The sequence below is a fragment of the Camelus bactrianus genome, chromosome 11 (assembly GCF_048773025.1).
Source record: "Camelus bactrianus isolate YW-2024 breed Bactrian camel chromosome 11, ASM4877302v1, whole genome shotgun sequence".
Classification (NCBI taxonomy): domain Eukaryota; kingdom Metazoa; phylum Chordata; class Mammalia; order Artiodactyla; family Camelidae; genus Camelus; species Camelus bactrianus.
In genome coordinates this window covers 58,735,129-58,753,710 of record NC_133549.1, presented here as the reverse complement: position 1 = coordinate 58,753,710, position 18,582 = coordinate 58,735,129, and the positions used below count along the sequence as shown (strand labels likewise).

At 39.2% G+C, this 18,582-nt stretch overlaps 1 protein-coding gene and 1 long non-coding RNA gene across 7 annotated transcripts in view; one reads left to right on the top strand and one right to left on the bottom strand.

The window, feature by feature from the left end:
* Positions 1 to 18,582, top strand: part of ANK3 (ankyrin 3) — a 472,635-nt gene that overhangs the window by 267,742 nt on the left and 186,311 nt on the right. For all 6 annotated transcript variants that reach the window (XM_074374055.1, XM_074374057.1, XM_074374056.1 and 3 more), the window contains exons 5-7: positions 2,980 to 3,078; positions 7,921 to 8,106; positions 9,967 to 10,065. In XM_074374055.1, coding sequence (XP_074230156.1) covers positions 2,980 to 3,078; positions 7,921 to 8,106; positions 9,967 to 10,065 — 384 coding nt within the window. The remainder of the gene's footprint in view (positions 1 to 2,979; positions 3,079 to 7,920; positions 8,107 to 9,966; positions 10,066 to 18,582) is intronic.
* Positions 8,347 to 12,901, bottom strand: LOC141579138 (uncharacterized). Its single transcript, XR_012510242.1, has 2 exons — positions 12,412 to 12,901; positions 8,347 to 8,768 (listed from the first exon to the last, which is right to left on the bottom strand). It is a non-coding gene; the product is annotated as an uncharacterized LOC141579138 (long non-coding RNA).

Sequence of the window (18,582 nt, the reverse complement as noted above, 5' to 3'; positions counted from 1 at the left end):
CAGAGTTTCCGAGACAATTCCTGGTAGCGGCTTTTCAAAAGGAACTTTTATAAAGCACAACAGGCAATAATGCCATGAAATGAAATTCCAATTAGAACAGGCAGAACAGAAAACAGCACAGGAATATTAATATTCAAGAAAGACAGTATCCCTATCTAAGGGAAATGTTACTAAGCATTAGACAGTATTTAATAGCCAGTAAGAAATAATGTAAAGAGAGCCCCTCAACTTCCTTAAATATAAAAATTCACCTTGCAGTTAAAAATGGCATTGAACAATATCAAATTCTGATAAACTGAGACTCTCCAAGTTAGAAATTGGTAGATATTGTTGTAAACGAATTCTTGTCACTGCTTGATCTTAAGTCTTAATCAGTTAGTTGACTCTTTCCTTTACTTAACATTCCAGGAATCATTGAGGCCTAACTTGCAAAAGAAATTAGGTTGGATAATTAAGTTGTGATTTTAAAGAACTCTACTGTGATGAAGTCCTTAATACTTTGTACTAAATACAATAATGTTTAACAGTGTTTGCTCCTGAGAAACCTCAAACCGCCACATCAAATGACATTGCTCGCTCCTCTCTGTCTTTATTCTGAGATACAAGGCACCAGCTGTGTTTATGAAGAAGCAAAGTCTATTTCAAATAATATTTTAACTATCAAAGTATTCTAAATGGGCAGGTTTTCACAGTGGTGTTAACAAAGACAAGGTCCTTTCATTAAACCAGTGCCTCTTGGGTCTTCCTGTGTTTTACAATGTTTCCTATGGTAGGGAGGTCAGGTCCTGATGAAGTCAGCAGATGGGTGTGGTTCAGGTAGAACCTCTCTGACCTTTGACCTAATAGCACACCTCTCATGTAACCAACTTTCACAAAAGTTAGTATTGTTTGTAAGTCAGTTTAAATCGATGACCATGCCTGTAACATTTTAATTAATAAGAGCATTTTATGATATACAAAGACTGATTGTAGGAAACTAGGATGGATAAGAAAATTTCATGGATGAAATTTCAGCCCTTATTTAAATGAAATAGGATAAAAATTAAATCATTATTTTATTTTTATTTTATTGGTGGGTACGAGGCAGCATGCCTCAGTACTATCTATAAAATTATGTTTGCAGCTTTGCATACTTACAACACCATAGCACTTATAATAACACTGCAATACCTTCAGAGCAGAAGGCATTAAAGATATTGGATAAAATCAGACATCAAAAAGCATACTCAGGCTTGAGCTGCTCTGCCTTTTGAGAACTTAGTCTATTGTTGCTGCAGAAAAGGAAATGTAAATTGGGCCAGCCATATGTTCCTTTTTGGTCAGCCCTTTGTTTTGGAAATTTCCTAAGTTAGGAAATTAATATAAAACCAGTGATGTACTTTTTTCTCTTAAGAGAAAAATTACATCTTTTCTAAAGTCTGACTGTCTTCCCAATCCAAGTACTATTTCACAGAAAATCATTGCAGCTCTAGGTTGTCCAGTGACAACACACTGAATTACTTGTGCCTTAAGCCTCTTTGCATCAGAGAGTAGTGGTAATATTTTTATTCACTCTGTTCAAAGGATGCTTGTAATTATCTCCCTAGAACCATAACTGAATAGTGTGTATGTGTTCTCTTGCCTTGTTGATCTTTCTCAATAGATGAAACTTGTATTAATCAGTGTTAGTTTCTGTTGCTTTAATCCAAATAACTTCAGTAAATTGGAATTTGATGAGGAACCCATAGAAGACTAAAGAAGCTTTCAGAAAGCTTTAGAAACGAGGTAGTTGGGGTGGGGAGTGGAAGAACCTAATCATAAGCTAAAGGGTAAGGTTGCCCTTTGACGTGGTCCCTACAGGTCATGTCGGGTGAGGAGGGGGGATTTGGCAGAGAAGGACAAAAGAGTAGACCTAGATGAGCAAATAGAAGCTATCTTGCACAGGGTAGGCCAGCTTGTTTTTAAGTCCAACCAAGACAAGTTCTCCCTACACTTCCGGGAAGCAACAGGTCCTCTAAAGAGAATAGGAGTGGTACTGCCAAATGAAGGCAAACGTGCTGGTTGACCAAAATACACACACACACACACTCACTCTCTTTCTCTCTCTCTCTCAAATTCCCTCTATAAAATTGAAATTTCCATTATGGAGTCCTCACCAAAAACGTTTTATCAGTATGGTCAGCAGAAGTAGAATGAGACCATTTAGTGCCATATATCATATGATTCCATTTGTATGAAATGTCCAGAACAGGCAAATCTGTAGACAGAAAGCAGATGAGTGGTTGCCAGAGGGCATGACTGTGAATGGTCCAGAGTTCCTTTTTGAGGTGATACAATGTTCTGGAATTAGATGATGGGGGATGATTGCCCAGCTTTGTGCATATACTAAAAAACCACTAAATTTTACACTTTGAAAGAGTGAGTTTTGTGGTATGTGAATAGCAATGATATAGATATTTCCTTTGCTCGAAGTCACCCCATCTGTGGTAATTTTGAAGCTATATGAAATTAATATAAATTCCTTCCAAAGTAGAAACCATCTCAGTTGCTTAATTTTATATAAGTATTACATATTTAAAATGAGTAATTATTGCTTGGAATAAAGAATTTATTGGGACAATGACCTAATGTAAAAATACATGATTTTTCTTTATATCCTCATGACAGCTAGTAAAATCCTTTACTCATGGTAGGCACTTGGTAAGTGGTTGACAGTTAAATGAATGTACATATTTATCTAAAGTGGTTATGTTGGTATGAATTAGACTATTAGCTATGAACTGCGCTCAAACTATGAGTTATGAAGTACAATTGTGAATTATACTTAGAAATACTGCTGAAACTGTCATGCTTAGGTTTTCTAATAAATTTGAATATCTACATTGAAATATTATTAAAATTATTGTATGTGAGCCTTCCTGAAACATATAACATCATCAATACAGTGGAAAGATAGATTCACTTTTAAAAGCTGCAAACGTTTTATTTCTTATTTTGCAGAATGGTTTCACGCCATTGTATATGGCAGCCCAGGAGAACCACCTGGAAGTTGTCAAGTTTCTTCTTGACAACGGTGCAAGCCAGAGCCTGGCCACGGAGGTAAGATGCTTTGGTTCTTTCCATGGGTAAGTTCACATGCTTATAGAGCATTTTGTCAACCTGGAGTTGTAACATTGAGAATTTGTCCCGCTGGTATTTTAATTGCAGTTGTATTTTAATGTATTTCATCAGTTTTTATGGAATACATTAGAATAGTCTATTTTTAATCTTTAAAGAATCTTTGAGCTAATAATTGAGCTATTCATTTACTGTGTACATATTTGCTTGAGAATACTTTTCTGCAACTTACAATTTTGTCTCAAAGACAACCACTGTTTTGAATTATTTTTGTGATAAAAGTTTGAATCTGTTATTTCCAAATTTAAGTTAGCATAATTATAATGATTGAATTCATATTTATAAAGTTAACTAATTAAATTTAATTCACACTTCTAAACAAAACTAGTATATTAAATACTAGGTAAAAGTGGTATTTGAGAAAAACGTTTGCAGTCTTGAATAGAGGGAGTGTTTAAAAATAAAAAAGTTAAGTCACTGATAGTGTTTTAGGTAATACAGTTTACTTTTTAAACTAATCTGGATGGAAGATTGTGATTCCCTTGTAAAGTGTATCACTAGAAACCTCTTGCTAATAATAAATAACTAATGTTTGGGTATTACTTATTTTTAACCACATAATGAATTAGCACAGGTGCAGGGTTATCCCTGTCATAATAGCGCCTCTCTGACTGTCATTCGGAAGTGTTTCCTGAGCGGTGCAAAAACGGTGGCATACACTGGAACTGCATGTAACCTCCCCCGGTTTTTGAGATCATGCCTTCCCTGGGGAAACCACTAAATAAATGAAGAGGCAATTCATACAAAAAGAAGTACAGATGACTATGAATGTATGAAAATATCTCACCTTCACTCCTAGTCCAAGAAATCTTAATTTATTAATCAGATAAAGAATGAGATCCCATCTTTTGCCCATGGGATGAGGAAGAATTTTGAAGGGTGGAAAAAAAAATCAGAACTTTCCTACCATATTGGTGAAGTTGACAGTCTGTTGCAACACTTTTGCAGAACATTTAGCAATAACTATCCAAAATTAATACTTATGCACCCTTTTACTTAGCAGTTCCACTTCAAAGAATTTATATTACATATGTATTAGAGAATGCAAAGAAATGGTTATTATATAAGAAGCTCAACAACATAATTAATAATAACAGTTTTTTAAAAACTGGGAAGAGCCTAAATATGTACTGCTGGGAAACCTGTTGAGTGAATATTGCTAAACTTATAAAATACTACTCAGTGTTATTCAGAATGAGGCAAGACTCTGTGTAGTGATACAGGAAAATGTCCACAGTGTATTGCTACTAGTGGTTTATTCTGAGAATTAGGAGGGAGCCCACTTTTCACTCTATACCATTCAATACTCTTGGGGATTTTTACCTTGTGAATATATTATTTTTATAATCATATTCTTAGAGCTAGTTGAGAAATAACAAATGGTTGATAACAAAGGACTCAACATTTGGTCGGTGAAGAGCAGTGCCTCTCTCCACACCTGGGCAGGAGGCAGCCTGAGCAAATTCTCAAGTACGACACATGGGTCTCCTCGCACTGTGCAGGGAGAATGACCGTGGGAGTGGGGGTTGTTGAAGAAGAGAAAATCCATTCCCATCTCTGGATGGAAAGTCTAGCTAATATAAATACCCTGATGAAAGCAATTCCATAGTACTGTCCTCATCTGTGAAGGACAGGTAGTGTTCTTTTTTCAGACTGTGCTATCTGGATTATTAAGTATCTCTCCTTTAGACGCGAACATAAGCCTGATTTACTACTAACAGATCAGAATCACCTTGTAAACTAATCATCGATAATTTCTTGAGTTCTCTGTATTTATTTGTTAAGCTTTCAAGCCTCAAAAGAGGCACTTAGAACTAACTTAAAGAGATATCGTGTATGACATCCTAGAACTACTAATTCCGTCTTTTAGCAAAGATGTGTGTGTGTGTGTATAATTTATATATGTTTTTACTCTTATATTTAATTTCAAGGGCTTTTTTGTAACTTTAAAAAATAAATGAATGAATATTCTAAGAACAAATCATGTCCATGTCCTTGTGAGGGTTGCCAGTACATCACTACAGCTATCTGATTATCAAGAGATATCTGAAACTTTGAATTTTTATCTCTTCTTTTGGGTTATTAGTATTAGAGAATAAAAAAGAACAGCAAGAAATAAGATGCTCTATTCACACAGTGTTCTGACTACGATTTTACTCTCTTATTAGCACTAATATTGCTATCATTTATACAGAAGCGTATATTTACATAACAAACAGTAGTGGGCAATGAAAAGATCACCTGGATGGCACATTTTTAATAGTATTTTTAATTCATTAAGTGATGTAATGTTACCACATTCCTTCAATACAGTGTTTTTCGTATGCATCTTGCATATATGCATCAAGTCTTTGGCATGATTGTGGTTATTTAAAACCTTTCCTATAGTACTGTGTACTGCATATCCTATCTTTTCCATATATGTCTTCTGTCTTTTGCTAATTAAGATTCTGAAGCATGAGGTAAATTTATTTGTTCATTTATTGCACAGGGAATTATTAAGCACCTATTTTGTGCCAGATACTCCACCAGGCAGTGGAGGTTATTATGGGGCTTCTATCACATTTCCTTTCAGCTTGTATTTTTCTCTTAAGACTAACTGCACAGAGCAAATCAAATTGTTTAAACTTGGTTTGGAAACAAAATCTGGAGCTGCTAATTTTAGCTGTTAACACCTTAGGGCTGGTATCTTTGTGTCTTTAATTGGGTTGTGCAGGAAGCACATTCTTGTCCATGCTAATCGTCTCAGCTGCAGTTTATTTTCTAGTGCAAAGTGGTTTCCTTTATGTATAGGCCCAGTGGATTTAAAACTTTCTATCTGTGGCAACGTAGCTATTTCATTTTGATTCTGAACAGAAGTGGGCTGTCATTTTTACCCCTTAGATTTTGCTGATGTTTTAAAATTGAGATGCAACATTAACTCTTAATACACAATTTTCTTTTCACCACTCCATTTTTTTAAATGTATTTTTTGGCAAAAGTAATATATTACATAAATGAGAACATACAATAAAAAGCAAAAAGAGGAAAAAGCCACTGTTAATTATCCCTAGAGATAACACTTTGTTTATTCATCCAGATTTTTTGTGCACATTCACGGTACACACATTTACTTTAATGAAAATGAGACCCTATATTTATACAGTTATGTAGATTACTTTTCTCATAACATTAAATTACATTCTGAACTTTATGTCCTTATGTATATAATCTGTGATGTCATTTCAGTGACATCTTGGTCGTATCCAGCCTGTCTCTGTTTTCTTATTGTTGGTTGCAGGGAATGCCGTTCTGGTTACGTTAACGCTCACCCTGGGCCTTATGTAGGGCTTCTTGGAAAAGCTGAAAGGAGCGAGTGGAACTTCAGCAGGATTTTCAAGCTTAGCAAGTAGATAGAATTAGTAAATTAAGAGCAAGGAGGACATTTCAGGGTGGGGCAGAGAGTGTGAGTTTAGAAGCCAGGGTAGAAATAGTCCACAGTTAGTAAGGAGAATGGAGATGTATTACTTCAAGATTTATATGAGAAGAACCTGAACAGTACTGTCACTTAAGTGCTTCGGGCCAATATTTTGCACATCCTTGAATATAAATGTGTTGATTTGCATTTATTCAGATAAGTCCTAGGAGCACTTATCTGTTTTCCAGCAGGAAAAGAATGATGAAATGATCTTTGAGGAAAACCAACAAGACATTAGCATGCAAGACATCAGCATGCGAGTAACTACGTTTTCTCTTTCTCCCTTACAAACACGCTTCTATTAGAGCAGCCTTGATTTGTACCACAGGGACTGCAGATATATAATATCATGACCCAAATAAAATAATAAGTGACTCACTTGCCAATTCCCTAGTAAAAGTAATTTTGAAATGTTCTTTTGAGTGTGTGATAATGAAAGCATTGCAGAATTTAAATTTGTGAGCCAGCCTTAGGATTTTCTACTCTGTGCTATGTATTCGTAGTCAGCAACACTAGATCTTCTACAAATTAATAAACCGCAGTGAAATCTGTAGCTGTCTTTTCTTGGTCAAATCCCAGGGCAATACAATGCAAAGAGTCAACGTCCAGTTATGTGTGTATGTCTGAATGTATTCTAGTCACATTTTGCATGATCCTTTCTTGAATTGGTCAGAGAAGCCAAGAGTCTTTCATGTGTACCTTTCTTAAAATGACAATAACTATAGTTCATGAAATCACATAGACTAATTGAGCAAGGTACAGTGATGAACCAGGCAGGGTATTCCCCAGGTTTTAAAAAATCACTGGAAATATTTATAATTTATTTAAATGAACTCCTTTGAAAAATTTGCCTGGATTCAACCTGAAGTGTTACTGCTTTCACTGAGGTTATTTTACAGATACTGAAATTACAGCATTTTTTTCTACTTTATGTAATACTTTTGTGTCCTTTCAAAATTTACCCAATTAATGTATATCACTTTTTCCACAGAAAAAGCCTATAGACTTACTAGATTTTTTAAAATTTTCTGCTTTGGTATATAAGTGTGTGTGTATATGTGTATATGTGTGTGTGTATGTGTGTGTATGTGTATGTGTGTATATATATATGTACACACATACATACATATATATATATATATATATATATATATATTTAAGTGTCTTTTCATGTTTATGTTCACCGAGTATGTCAGCTTTAATAACCCTGAACAAATTAATACTTGGTCACTTGGTCACCTTCTGATTTGTTCATCAAAAAGAAGATATCCATGGGGGCCAATCTTGACCCATCCATTTATTTGTAGGATGGCTTCACACCGTTGGCAGTAGCTTTGCAACAAGGTCACGATCAAGTAGTGTCACTCCTGCTGGAAAACGACACTAAAGGAAAAGTGCGTCTTCCAGCTCTTCATATTGCGGCCCGGAAAGATGACACGAAGGCCGCTGCCCTGCTGCTGCAGAACGACAACAACGCAGACGTGGAGTCCAAGGTGAGGCGCCTGCGGTGCAGCCGTCCCGGGCTAGGCGCCCAAACTTGCAGAACTCTTGGGCTCCCCTGGGGCAAGCTTATGCCAAACACTTAACGGCACTGAGAGAAATAAAATCACGCGTCCAAATCACGCAGTTGAAGGCACATGCCCCTTGGCATATAAAGGTGGGAGGGAACTGCGGGTGCTGCTCTCTGTATGCTAAAAGGCCACCTCAAAAGAAGTCAGTCGATACGCACCTGATGGTGTCCTTCCTTTTAATGTATATATATAAGGTGTTTAACACTTCAGCTCAAACATCAGGGTGAAAAAGTACGAAATGCTAACAACAATGTGCACAAAATAAACCTGGGGTTGCTGTCTAAGGCTGTCGGCAATGCACTAAGTATTGATGAGCTGTGGAAAGCGCGCCAGCAGCCAGAGAGCCCCAGCCACAACCTCCCACTGTCTTGACACGTAGTGCTGGGAAGTGTCGGTGAAGGAGTGCAGCACCTGGAGCCAGCCGTGGGCGGCCCGTCATTCAGTCTAGCTTTCTTTCTGTGCCTCTTATGCCGCCATCCCAGCTTCATCCTCATGACTTAGCGGTCAGAGCTTTCTGCATCCATATCACCAAGAGCAAACTAACCGTTCATTTTTTCCTCCTCTTTGCTTCCAAATGTGTTAACCTAGATGGTGGTGAATAGAACAACAGAGGTATATATATATATATACATGTACATATAATCTGTATCTGCATCATTTTCCCATTACTTAGTGCTACTGCCTCATTTCTTTCCCTTCTTCTTTGCATTGCCTTCTGTAGGCTAGATACCTGCTTTATACCCCCGCCCCCGAAGTAGCATGTGCCAGAGAAGATAGTAGTTTGATTACCAGGGCTTTCTGCAGCTGAACCTGGTGTTGGAAAGGAAGTATGAGGAATCCTTGAAACTGAAGGGTATTGCAATAGCGTTACGTGAGATGAAGCGCTTTGACACTTAGAAACTTCTCAGGTATACCTAAAGCTGCAGACAACCCTGTCATTCTACTTATCTAGAATTGATTCTCCAGAGTTCTGCATGACACTTACCCTCAGTGGTGTCAGCAAAACCAAAGTTACCTCGGAAGGGTACCCGTATGACCCACCCTTCGCCAGAGTCAGTGAGATAGCTAGCATGGCTGAGAAGCTCGCTCACAATTTAGAAATGCATCTAGTTCCTACAAGGTTTAAATCTTTGGGGACTAAGTGAATCGCTGCATGTTTTTAGCATTTTTTAAGGAAGTAAAATGACCTTGGTATGAATAATCCGGAAAAATGTGTTACTGAATAGGCATTTGCTAATAAAGAGACCAACTTGTTGATTCTTTATAAAACACAATCCCCATTATTCGAGACCAACTGTAATCATACTTCTTCCCCGCAAATTGCTTTTATCATTAAAATTGGCTTTTACTATTGATTAATTTGACTCTATATTGAATATATAATATTAGTTAAATTTTGACAGAGTTTCAGTGGACAGTTCTACCATCAGCAATAAAACAGTGGTACTAATCGAACTTTCTATGAGCTATCAAGATTTTTCTTGCCACCCCTATTTTAACGTTTTGAAACGTTGGCTTCTGTACAGATCTGCTATTGGATTACTAAAATTGCTCTGTTTCCACCCTTGGTTCCTTCCTGGCTACTCCCCTGCCTGTGAGTTTGGCATCTATTTGAAATCCTACGAGCAATTGGCACTAATAGAAAGAAACCTAGTACAGAATGGAACGTGGACCTCAGCATATTTTGCTTCCTCGTTTTTATTCGGGCGGGGTTATGGTATTAACATGTCAGACGAAGGGCCGGCAGGAATCAGTTGACTGTCTGCTGTGTTTTCTTTACAGAGTGGCTTCACTCCGCTCCACATAGCTGCTCACTATGGAAACATCAATGTGGCCACGTTGCTGTTAAACAGAGCAGCTGCTGTGGACTTCACCGCCCGGGTAAGAGCGCTGCAGTCAGATGTGCCCATGAGGCATCTGAAATGATCCTGAACCCTCCTTCCCCAACATGAGGGAGGGTCGAGACAGATGACCCCCAGGGGTCCTTCCAGGCAGTGGAAGCTGTGATTTTTCTACTCATCCTAGTGCATTTTTTTGCTTTTATCCAGATATGCCTGTCTACTAGCAGGAAAAAAAAACCCCAAGATCGGGGTGGGGAGTAGGGGTGATTGATAATTATATAAGTGAATATATTACAAAATATAAGTAAGTCACAATGACTGGAAACGACAAGCTGTCCCCCAGGGTGAAATTTCTGAGACTGTTAGATGTGGGTCAGATGGCACTTGCAGGGTCTTGATCTTACAGGTGGGAATGAGCCAGGATGTCTGGATAAGGCCCAAACTTCAGAACCTAAGGAATAGAAGCCATCTTTTGCTTTTATCTTCTGTCCTTTACAAGCGTTCGGAATGAGTAGCGAGATTCTGTACCCTGAGCAAGCTCATATTCATGGAGAAAGGAATCACTGTATCGTGTATACCCTGGACAGCAACTCAGACATGCAGAATAATACTGCTCTGAATGTAAAAACCTGTCTAGTGCTGGCTTGATCATCAGAAACAGAATCATCAGACATAGAAACAAAGTAGAAATCAGAATGGAGTGGCTAAATGTGTAGACTCAGGATTCAGACTCTCTGGGTTCAAATTTTGGCTTTAATTTTCTGTGTCCATCAGTTTCCCTATGGATAAGACGAAATAATATGAATTATGAAGTTAAATAATAATAATAGCAGTGTGCCCTCATTGGGTCGCTGTGAGAATTAGAAGAGAGCATACACAGAGCACTTGGTACAGTGTCTGACACGTCACCATCACTGTCACCAGCAGCAGCAGCAGCGCTGCGATTCTGAATGTAGCTTTTGAAGTGTTAGTTTTACTAAAACCTCACTTGTTGGGGGAGAAATGTCAATTGGCCAGATAGGGAGAATGGGTATAAGCTTAGTACCAGCAGTAGCTGTAGCAGCAGCAAAAGTAGTACCATCTTTGAAGTAGATGCTGAACTGAGCACTGTTATTCTCATATCAAGAAAAGTATTATCCTTGTTTTACAGAAGGGTAAACCAAGGCTTAGAGATAACAGGTAGCTGGTCCAACTATATTCAGTACCTTGTAGTAGCCTACGATGGAAAAGAGCATGAAAAGGAACAACAACAAAACAACAACCACCACCAAGTAGCTGGTCGAGACCACAGAGCTAATAAATTAGAAAAGGCAGAATTGCAGCCCCACAGCTCTTAACCCCTCCAGTATTCAGTCTCCCTCCGGTGACTCTGGGGATTCATTTTTCTTTTCCTTCTGATAATTCATTGGTTCAGTAAAAATTAATAAGAGCTCAGACTGTACTAATATAAAAGCTATTTCCTATCCTATTGTCATTAGCCTGCTAAAAGCCTTTATCAGTTTAAATGAGGCAGCTCATGTCACTCTAGAGCTATGTTCTTGCCGCATTAACAGCATCCTTGGGTTTCAGCTACATGGCAGACCTGAAGCCCAGTGTGACATTTGGAAGGACAAAGTTAAGCACTTCTTTAAATCATGTATAAACAGGGTATGCTGATACGAAAACTGAAGCTCGTATCTGTAAGCACATTCTTTTGGCTTTATTTCTGTAATTCACAGTATAATGAAAACCTCATTAAGTCACATCTTCTAATTAGGACATTTGGAAAATTCATGTCAGGGTAGTGTTTGAAGTTGGTCTTTGTGCCATTGTTCAGAAATTTCCTGATGCTGCTGGAAATAAAAAGATTGGGGCAAGTGTTTAAGCAATTTAAGAGGAGAAATTACGGTGTTTTCAGACTCCTTCAAGCAATTCCAAAGCATCCATTTACATTAAAACAATGACTGTGACAATTATAAATTATGCTAATTTATTGATTAAAGATCAGTGGAGACCTCAGACCTGCACCGTTAACCTTGTCTGAATTACCCTAAGTGATTAAAAGTAAGCACATTGTGCTTTTGTTTAAAATATATTAAAATTCAGACTTTCCACTGATTCAGAAAAGCATCTTCTCTAGTCACTCCTAATTAATGAGGCCGAATAGCACTGTGAGCTGAAGGCTGTGGTGGGATTTGATTATATGTACTAGGTGGATGGCACCGTTGCTTACTGCCGACAACCCATGTTTCCCTCTGCAGTTGGTGACGAGGGGCTTGCTGTAGGATGTCTGAGTAGTACCGGTCTTCACAAAGAGCTGAAGCTGAGGCAACTGCTAGTTGCCTCTTGAAACCCATTGTAGTTTCCAAATCTCTAGTATTTATTAGGTAATAATTGAGCCTCTCACCTTTTGTACTACAGAGGCCTCTCCCTTCTCAACTTGAGTGGGGTCTCCTCAGGTCAGACTTCGCTCAAGATTGCAGCAGAAATAGAAGGTGAGAGTGAGATGCCCTGAACACAGACGGAAGCGGATTTTACCTGGTTAGACAAGAAAGGAAAGTTCGTTAAGCCACAGTTGCTAAGAACTGGCTGCCGATGATCACCATAAATCGTGTGAGCCAGGACCTGGGCTGAGATAGAGGTATTGATTAGAAAGTTAAAGTTAAAAAACAACCACAGCAACCTTTGTCTTCCTGGGGGTGGTGATTTCTGTTTCCAGGCTGTGCAGATTGTTGAATAAAGGCAGATATACTCTTGTAGTTCTCTGTTGGCTGAGGGCAGGACCTGAAGAATGGCTCCCTGCTGGCCAAGAAAGCTGGGGATGGGAGAATGGATGAACCTTCTTTCTGGAATCATTTCCTGCACGTAGTCCGTGTGCATTTCCAAAGCAGATACGAGGCAAAGCCAAATGCGTTGTGATTAAAGGGGGTACACAATAGAACAGATTGCTTTCTTTGCTTCTTTGTAGCACTGGCTAATTTATGCAGCAAGAAAGCAGATCCTAGCCGGTGGTGAATGTATTACCCCCGGGTAGGAGCGATGGTAACCGATTTATAGCATACTTATCTTTTTCTTTACTAACACCTTTCCTTAGATTTTTATTCTAATGTGCATTTTGATTTTTGTACTGTACTTTTGCTATGTATATGTTAAGATACCCATCTGACAACTTGAATATTTCCTTTTGGACTATCCACGATGACCTATTCAGCCTCATGGGTCTGCTGCAGGCAGTTAATAGAATAGCTGCTGAATCCTGCAGTGCAGCGTCAGCACGCTCCATTCTCGGAATTAAGTGCTGAGACGGCATTGACACCGGCTGAATTTATGCATGACCCTTGCCCTCTTAGCAAATCACCCTCGCTCTCTTGGGGAAGAACGTAAGTAAGGCACGCCAGAACTGCTACTGATTATCACTCCAGTGAGGAGCATTTATGCACTAGAGTAAGTAAAGGCCAAATTATATTATTGGATGCCTGCAAAATTATTTTATTGACTGAAGAAGATAGGTTAATACTTTGCTGGCTAAGAGTTTTTTCATCAAATATAAGGGACCACGTAACTTAATCTTCACTCTTGTCATTGGCCTTTCTCTTGTAAATTATTATTTAATTTCCCATTTGGGGAAGATAACTGAATACAATGTCCTTCTCCTGGTCTTGTTATGTAGTGCTTTTTGGTTTTGATCTCTGAAGGAGTTAGGAGTGCTATGCCTCATGGGTTTCTAAAAGGATTTCAGGTGCTTTACAGATTAAAATACACAAAGTAAGACATGCAAGGATGAAACAGAAAAAGTAAATGTTACCAGGCAGCTGCAAAGAACTAGTAAATACAATTGGAGAATAACGTTAGGCCTTAAGTGCTTTGATTTATGTAGTAAAGAGGGGAGCACGGGTTATATGGTTTTCACTTTTTGACAAAGGAAATCTTGCAGTTATCTGTAGAGATAGTTTGTACGTGTGTGAAATAACTCAAATATGAACCCTTCTATTAGGAACAGTGAGTTTCATAGCTGATTATATCTTTAATAGCTACATTTCGAAAGGTTCAATTCTTCCTGCCCCATACTGCGTGAACCTCCATCTGTGAAGGCACCCTGCCCAGGGAGGCTGAGAGGCTGTGGCCCAGGGTCTTAGCTGGATGACGTTCTGATTGTGTGTGATAGAACTTGGCACCTGTGTCGCAGGTCAGTGACTAGTCAGCATGTCCAGTTGGACTGCCTTTCCCAAATATCAGATGTTTTGAAAAAGTTTTAGTAGGTGCTGGGCCGTATTTGGAACTAATTAAGTCATAAGAAAGGTTACTTTATTTAAAGTATTTTAATTTTTGGTTAAAGTGAAAGCAGTGTTTTTAAGATAGTTGAACTGCTAAACCTGTTGATGGATAAACAAGTGTCAGATTTTACTTTCTGCCGAGATAAAAGGCCGACGTGGTTCAGCACACACATTAGCAAAACGGTGTCCATGGATAAACCTTATCTGGAGATTTCCTATCTCAGTTAAATTCAATTTAGCAAATATTGAAGAGCTTCTACTACAAGCTAGACCTGGAGGTTCAGACTCAAGTAACCTACTGCCCTTACACTACTGATTTGTTTAGGCCCCAAAATGCTCAACCATACGACGCAGTCTCTCCCTGAGTTCCCCAAAGCACAACTAAACCCTGACTATAATGCCCAATAGGGCGTTTCTAAAAACTTAAGGGTTGATGAAGGGAGTTCAGAGCAGAAAGACGGAGTAAAGGACCAGTTCCGGGTAACACTGTCTCCAAAGTCCATAGGCCGTGACCCCTTCCTCGGGAGACCACTCGTCTGAGGCCACTGTGTTGGAGAGTCCATCTCACTTTCCCCTGGTGAGAACTTTTCACTGCATCTCTCCTAGCCAGAGCCCAGACCCCTTCACCTAGTCTCTGGGCTCAGTGAGAGGGGAAACCCTATTTCCTCAACCCCTGGGCTCTCTTAATTCAGTAGCTACTAACTAGCAGGTACTAACTTTAAACTAAATTAAGTTGAATTAAATGTAAATGTGTGTTCCTCTTTCTCAGGAACCACACTGCAGGTGCTCGGTAGCCACATGTGGCCGACGGCCAGTGTATTAACCCAGTACATGTAACATCTACACCATCACAGAAGGTTCTTTGGAACAAAGCTGAGACCCCATCAGTCTCAGGCCTCCTTCCCTTCCATGTCATAATTACCTCTAAATGGAACTTTCCCCAAAGAAAGGAGAGCAGATGCTCCTCTTTAAATTGGAGCCATTTTACCCCTACTCGACTTGCCCCTTTGGGCTCCTACAGCAGATTTTTGCCTTTCCCATTACATAACGGAGACTGCCACCACCATCACCACCACCAATAATAAAACAAATCTTCCAAAGAGGAATAAAGATGCTACTGGAAACTTTAACATAGTAATTCCTCCCCAGTTCATGCCATGGAGAGGTCAGAAATTCAGAAATGGAGAGAAGTCTCAATAGTGGTCTCCAATGGCCACGGTTACTTAACTTGCATAAGCTTCAGTTTTTTAATCTGTGTGAGGATGCTTGTATCCTATTCCTCAAAGACGCTTTCTCTGACCCCCTAAAATAGGTTGCTACTCTCCTCATCACACTATGTGTCCATTGTACCCTCTTCTTCCTCTCCCATGGTTGGCGTTGAAAATTAATTATATGGTAGTGTGTGTCTTGCAGTAGGAGAGTGACTTCTGTCACATTTTTATAAGAGTCTAGGGCTTCTGGAAACTCTACCATGGTTTGGGTGGTGATGCCATTACAAATTTGTTTTTGAAATATATTTTCCCTGCGTTATGTAATTCATTTTAAAAATACACTACAATAAAGCAGAAGAAAGGAAACAGAAAAACCCACCTAAAACAGTCCTATTTTTTAAACATTTAGATGTCCATCTTTATAAAGACCAAACACAAATACATTGATTTTTAATGATACGTACTTTCAAATACAGAATACGTTCGGTTATTCTCCTAGGATAGGCTCAACAGCATTAGAGACACTTTTCTTGGGTTATATAAACCTCCTTCAGAATGGAAATGGAGATTTGGAAGCATTTAGCAAAGGAATGTGAGTTATGGGAAAGCCACTGTGCGGCTACTGCATTAACCATATTCTTGTTGCCATGGCGATACTAACATCTCAGGAAGAACAAAACCAGTAAGCAAGCAGAGGGCAGGGTGGTGGGAGATAGACCCTTTATAGAGAATGGCTCTAACCACGCTGTGCAATCTCGTTCCTGTCTTCTCCATTTAATTTCCAGCATGCCAAGTCAAAGGAGAATCTCCTATATAATTTTTAAAAGGAATATGTTTATGTTAAACCCATTAGTATATTTGAGCTTACTAACATCATACTGTGTGGTATGGATCTACATCGTTCTCGTCTGAAGAGGTGAGGTTTCTAAGCTGCATCAGCATGGGGTGACAGGGGTTCTCAGATACGTGCTGGAGCCCTGGCTCTCGTCCTGGCTGTATCGTCAGTTACTGGTGTGGTCCAGGGCAGCCTCTTCAACATGGAGGCTACAGTTTTCTTATCAGCCAGATAAGAGATCAGTCAACCACAAGCCCTTCCCTTCTGCCCGACCACCTGGTCTGACAGCAATGGAGGCCTTCGGCTTCCCTTCTTCTTTCACAGTAGAGAGAAGGTATGTTACAGGATCAAAGCCAACAGCACGACAGTCAGACTGCTGTAGTTCCACACTGGCACTGCAGCATACCTTGTATGCTCCTGGGCACATTATTTATACTTCAGCTTTAGCTTCTGTAAAATGGGTCCAATAATAGTACATAAGGCACAGCATCATAGTGATTAAACAAAATAATCCATATAAACTGCTTAGCCCAGGGGCCAGGATCCTAGCCACGTTTGTGTTGGTGGTAGTGATTAGTGCTTTCTTCCGGAAGGACGCCCATCATGGTGAGGCACATGCACCTGTCAAGCATGACACATGTCAAGCAAGTGGCATCATGACAGCTCTCTGGAGTACTTCCGGAGCTAGTCAGAAATGGTGCTTCCCAGAATGCTGGAGTTACATTGTTTGCATCCGTCCTTGTCAGCATGAGAAGGTCAGCCTTTACAAAGCTATTAACATGACATTGTTTGAGACAGTAAGAATGCCAATAAAAAGTCATAGAAATTGGAAGCTACACATTTCCCTTTGTTTCACATTCCCCCTTGAATGTATGTCCTGCTTCCTGCAGTGCTGCTCTAGAACTGTTGCTCTGAGAACATTTTTAAATGACCCGAATAAACACTATTTTGAAATTCTGTGAAGTAAAGTTCTATTAAGGTAGGAGTTGGCAGAGCTCACTTTATTCATTCGCACTTTAAAAGAGAATTACTCATTATCTGTGCAATTTTTGTTTTCTCCAGCAAGTGCAAATAGCATTGGAGGGCTACTGCGCCCCCTGCTGAACGTTCACAACCTTGTTCATACTTAATGTAGTCAGAAGGTGTATTTGGATCAGCTCCGAGGCACCCTAGTCCCCTCCTGGGCACCGCAGGTTCTTCCATGAGAAAATCTTGTGCTTCTTCCTCTGTTGGTTTGAAGAAAATACAGGAAGGGCGAAGGGGCACCTAGAAGGAACAGTTTAGGACTTTGCAGAACCAAAACGTTGTAAAGAGGTGAACTGGGGATATAATTTATTGGCATTCTCCCAAATCAAAGCAATAGGCTCCAAAGTAGGTGATCAGCATGAACTAGCATAGTTGGAAAAAAAAAAATTGAAAAGCTAAGCTGTGATGGACATAAAGGAATTAGAATCAGCTCCAAGAAATGGAGACTGAGGTCCATTTGCACATGTGAAGTGAGGCTGGAGATGAATAGTGAGTTGAACCTAGGGGGTAGGGACTCCCTGAACCCCAAGCTGGGCTGAGAGCACTGGCCTTGGTTCTGCAGGTGGAAGGGAGTAATTGCAGGGTTTTTTGTTTGTGAGATATAACTGACATGTAACATTGTGTATGTTTGAGGTGTACAGTGTGTTGGTTTGGTACATTTATATATTGCAATAAGATGACGGTAGTTGAGTTAGCAAATAGCTCTAACATGTCACATAATTGTCATTTCTTTTTTGTGGTGAAAACAGTTAAGATCCAGTCTCTTAGCAACTTTGAAGTTGATAATACAGTATTGTTGACTGTAATCACTATGCTGTGCATTAGATCTCCAGAACTGATTTATCTACTATTTCCAGTTTGTACCCTTAAACAACATCTCCCCAACTCACCCTCCGCCCCAGCCCCTGGTAACCACCATTCTACTCTCTGTTTTCACAAGTCATTGCAGGTTTTTGTTTTTTTTTTTAATGAATTATAGTCAGTTCACAATGTTGTGTCAATTTCTGGTGCACAGCATAATGTTTCAGTCATACATATACATAGATATATTCTTTTTCATGTTCTTTTTCATTATACTTTACTACAAGATATTGAATATAGTTCCCTGTGCTACACGGTAGAAACCAGTTGTTTATGTATTTTATATATAGTAGTTAGTATCTGCAAATCTCGAACTCCCGACTTATCCCTTCCCACCCCTTTTCCCCAGTAACCATAGGATTGTTACTAAG